At 32.6% G+C, this 5170-nt stretch overlaps 1 protein-coding gene across 1 annotated transcript; it reads left to right on the forward strand.

The window, feature by feature from the left end:
• Positions 1 to 1781: 1781 nt before the first annotated feature.
• On the forward strand, positions 1782 to 5170 carry LOC115707304 ((-)-germacrene D synthase-like). The gene is made up of 7 exons (XM_030635217.2): positions 1782 to 1994; positions 2163 to 2439; positions 2536 to 2917; positions 3060 to 3278; positions 3408 to 3546; positions 4089 to 4337; positions 4476 to 5170. The coding sequence occupies exons 1-7, from the start codon at positions 1848 to 1850 to the stop codon at positions 4767 to 4769; spliced, it is 1707 nt and encodes a 568-aa protein (XP_030491077.2). The 5' UTR covers positions 1782 to 1847; the 3' UTR covers positions 4770 to 5170.

The following is a 5170-nucleotide window of genomic DNA, read 5'->3' on the forward strand; positions in this document are numbered from 1 at the left end:
GATGGCTCTCATTCACACTTAACTTTGTTAACTTTGTCAGATGAAAACTGAGCCTCTTTCTATTTACCCTAGCCGCCACTTCTTCTTCTCTTTTCCTCTTCAATTTTTCGAACCTTGAGTGAATGAGTGAGTGCCCACACACATCAAGTGGTATCTCAATCATAGTGTGTAAGACTGTAGGAGATTCCAAACAACAAGAAGGAGAATCAGCATCAAAGGAAGGAGAGAAAGAGATCCAGGTTCAGATTTTGGTGATGCTCTTCTACAGAAAGGAATCAAGGGCTAGAGACCTGAACGAAAGTAGTCATTATATTCCGCTGCACCTAATATTGTAAGGTTTTCTTAAACCCTTATGTGTTTATTTCATTGTTTTAGAATTCATATTAGGATGTTAATGAAACATACTTGTTAGTAAATCTAGATCCTCGTAAAATATTTCCAAGAAATATAACAGCTACTCAGATTATACACAAAAATCCCAATAGACAAAAACACTGTAAAAGTCATACTAAAACTCAAAAAAAAAAAAAAATACAACCAAACCAAATCAATAAAAACTAAAAAATCATCAATGGGCAGGCAAGACTTCAATTGTAGTTTTGACTTGCCTGAGTGAATCGATTCCGGAAAAGAATTGAAATTGTGGTCGTCGTTCAAGCTCTTGGCTGAATCTCCTGATTGTTCAAGCCCTCTCATCAGAATTATCTCCATTGTTCAAGCCCTCTCATCGGAAGCTCCTGGTTTTTCCATCAATTTTTGGCCATGGTCACTATGGAGGTAAGTAGATTGAAGAAGACGAATGTGAGAGAGAAGGCAAAGGGTCGAGGTGCGCGTGGTGCAGTTTTTGAGGTGGGAGTTGTTTCTCGGCCGCAACAATCCACCATGTTTCTTAGTTTTTTTTCTCTTTTTGTTCTGGGAATCGATTGTTTTTGGGTGTGGATTGTTGGTTGATAGGTTTTGGGGGTGGTTTCTGGGCAGTGAGAAGGTGAGAAGAAGAAGAAGAAGAAGAAAGTTATGGTTTGAAGAAGAAGAAGAAGGAAAATCAGGTGGGTGGGTGGGGTTTCGTGTGAAGAAGCAGAAAAAAGAAAAAAAAACAAGTTATTTTATGATTTGAAAATATTATTTTTAGTTTTTTTATATTATTTTAAATTTTTTTTATTAAAATTATAATTTGGACCAGTAATACTTCAAGACGTGGCATTTTAAAAATTAATAAACGGACAGTTATCTTAGGGACCAACGGACTCACAGAAAATGTGACCTTGGGGACTATTACCGCCAATTTTTGAGGTTTGGGAATAATCTCCATCAACCCTTAATTTTTGGGGACTTTTACCGCAATTATCCCTATTATACATAATATTTTATAACAAGTTTTTTTTTTTTTATTATTTTTTATTATTTGATGAAGTAATTAAAGAGGAGTTTTCAATTTGTTAATTTTTCAGATTAGCTTGAAAAAAGGATTAGCTTGAAAATACAATTCTATAATCATACAATTTCAAAGCATAGAAAAAAAATTGTTCAAAAAATAAGAAAAGAAAATTAAGCATAATTCTATATTGGCTGCTACATTGCAATATACGTACGTACAGTCATAAAAATATGCACATGGATGAACTATTACAATTAGAACAGAAGAAAAGTAAATGATAAAGCTTCTTACTCTTGACTAACTCTTATTAAGTACTGTTGATTAATTTGAAATTTTCAAATCAAAATACACTATAAATAGCTGAGCACATGAAACGAGTTTTCCATCAATTAAAGCTAACTCCATCTCGTAATTTATATAATTATATAGTGATCGTTTATATACATATATATCACCAAATCGTGATTTCAAAATGGCTGCTTTGGTTTCATCGAACATTCATGCTAATTCATCATCCCAGAAAAATGGGAGTACTGGTTCCGATACTATTCGTCGATCGGCCAATTTTCATCCTAGTATCTGGGGAGATCACTTTCTCAAATATACCCATCAATCATTGGTTGGATATATTTATTTATTTATATATATGTTTATTTTAGCTCTAAACTTTTTTATTATATTAATATAAATATAAAACAATTATGTATATATATATATTATGCATGCATGGGTTACGTATAATAATATTTTATTTTATATGGTTGTATTATTATTCTATGTCCATCAGGAAGTTGATGATAATACAAAGCAAGAAGTTGAAAAACTAAAAGAGGAAGTGAGAGGGATGCTAACTGCTGCCCCCAGCATTAATTCTTCCCAAAAGCTACAGTTAATTGATACAATCCAACGGTTAGGAGTCGCTTATCATTTTGAGAGCGAAATCAGTGACATTTTGGGAGAAATGAAGAAAATCAATCCTCACACTGAATTGGATAATAGTACCCTTCATACGGTCTCCCTTTGGTTTCGATTGCTTAGACAACAAGGATACAACATATCAAGTGGTACGTATTGATCGACTATTGAGTACATATATATACTACTAATTCCTAGTGCATGTGCCTTTTGTTGATATATGTTGGCTTATATACGTGGATCAGATATATTTGAGAAGTTTACAAACAAAGAAGGAAAACTGGACGATAGTGTTAGTAGTGATGTTGAAGGAATGCTAAGCTTGTATGAAGCTTCACATATGAGAATCCATGGAGAGCCTATACTTGAAGAAGCAGTAGTTTTCACCACAACTCATTTGGTGGAGGCCTCTAAGGAGAAATCCCAGTGCTCATTATTTCTTGCGGCACAAGTCAACCATGCCTTAAGACAGCCCATCTTGAAGGGCTTGCCAAGAGTAGAAATTCAACGCTTTATTTCTCTCTATCATCACGACCCTAACCACAGTCATCTTTTGCTTCGCTTTGCTAAATTGGACTTCAACGTTCTCCAAAAGTTGCACCAGAAGGAACTTCATGAAATTTCAAAGTAATTATATATATTTATATACATATTCAATCCTTCTTTATTTTAAACGTTAATAATTTATTTAGAGGACTATTGATGTTTGACATTACAATATTAATTTAATAATACTATACATATTATTATTATGATTAACATTAAGCAGGTGGTGGAAAGACTTGGACTTTGCATCGAAGCTACCTTTCGCACGTGACAGACTAGTCGAGGGTTATATTTGGCCTGTGGGAGTATACTTTGAGCCAAAGTACAGTGCTGCTAGGGTTATATTGACCAAAGTAATTGGTGTGACAACAATGATTGATGACATTTATGATGTTTATGGAACTTTAGAAGAACTGGAACTCTTCACAGACGCAATAGAAAAGTAATTATTAATACAAATTAATAATTAGAGATATACATATATCATCATTAATTTTGAACATATATATAACTAATTTTAATTAATATCAATCAATTGTTTTAGTAATCATATATATATTATACTGTTCAGGTGGGATATAAGCTGCAGTGATCAACTCCCTGATTACATGAAATATTGTTACGAGGCACTGTTAAAATTATACGATGAAATTGAGGAGGAGTTGGCCATGCAAGGCAGAACTTATCGGATGCCCTATGCAAAGGAGACAGTAAGTAATCTATATACACAGCGGCAGGTCCCGTGATTAAAGTTGAGGCTGCATGCATAGAGAGGAGCTTATATATATATAAATATTTTGTCTAGATCATATAACTTATATATATAAACATATATTTTTATAATATTAAATATAAGTTTAAAGTAAAAATAAAATAATGAAATAGTTGGCTTAAAAATTAAGTACTAACTACAAGTCTTATTTATAGAGGTTGGAAAAGTAAATTTTAAATATTAAAAATAATAAGAGTATTGTTATGGGATACCAAAAGGACGTCTTATAATTTTTTAGTGGTTTTATATAATTTTTATTAAATTAAAATAAGTATATTAAATTGCAATAATAATAATATTACATTTCATAAGTGTGCTAGGCATTATGCATGCCTTTAGCATTTCTCAAATGAGGCATCCAGTGGTGTCTAGCAACTTCAAGGCGTGTCGTCTTGTGATTGGTTAGCGATAATGGATAAAAGTTATTTCTCTTTATATGTATTATATTATCTAACAGGTAATTAATATTAATTTACGCAGATGAAGAAGCTAGCTCAATCCTACTACGTGGAAGCTCAATGGTTTCATAAAAAGTACACACCAACGTTACAGGAATATATGGAGGTTGCACTGGTGTCATCCACGTACTACATGCTCACTGCCACGTCATTCCTAGGAATGGGAGAAGAAGTCTCAGCTGAGGTCTTTCATTGGCTTATGAACTCTCCTAAGATTGTAACAGCATCAGCAGTAGTTTGCAGACTCATGGATGATGTGGTCAGCCACAAGGTATATATAACTATAAGTTTTAATTTTAAATCCAATAATCTTATATATATATCCGTTAAATAATTTAAATTATTATTAATATTTTTATTTAAATTTTATTAATAACTAAATAAAGAAATAAACCTTTTGTGTTTTTAGTTTGAGCAAGATAGAGGACACGTGGACTCTAGCGTGGAATGTTATATGAAGCAATATAATGTAAGAGAAGAAGAAGCGTGCAAAGAATTGAAGAAACAAGTTTTAGATGCATGGAAAGAAATGAATGAGGAGTGCATGGAGCCAAGAGATGTGCCCATGTCTGTCCTCGTGCGCGTGGTCAATCTCGGACGAGTGATCGATGCTGTTTACAAAGATGGAGACGGTTACACCCATGCCGGAGGAATAATGAAGACTTTTGTCAAATCTTTGTTTATTCAAACTCTTCCACTCTAGCTTTTAATATATTTTCTTACACGAGGAGAGGACTATGTCCTTTTCTTCTTAATTATCATATAAATATAGTTTATTATATATTGTCAAAATAGTATAGTCAACTACCAATATCTAAGTTTGATGTATATGATTGACGTACGAGTGTCCTCTCAGTGTACCGCAACTAATAAATAAATAAGATCCCTGCTTTTCATTTTTCTTTCTTAATAATATATGTACAAGATTTCTTCATCATTACATTGATTATAGTTTATTTTAGTTTATTTTCTTTTAACAAATGAGGAGTATATAGTGCCATTTTTTTCTTTTTTTTAAAAAAATATATTGACTTTCAGAATGGTGTGTCATGCATTAGCTCAACCATGTGCAGAGTTTTTATAAGGACATATTTTTTCATCTTA

The sequence above is a fragment of the Cannabis sativa genome, chromosome 1 (assembly GCF_029168945.1).
Source record: "Cannabis sativa cultivar Pink pepper isolate KNU-18-1 chromosome 1, ASM2916894v1, whole genome shotgun sequence".
Taxonomy (NCBI): Eukaryota; Viridiplantae; Streptophyta; class Magnoliopsida; order Rosales; family Cannabaceae; genus Cannabis; species Cannabis sativa.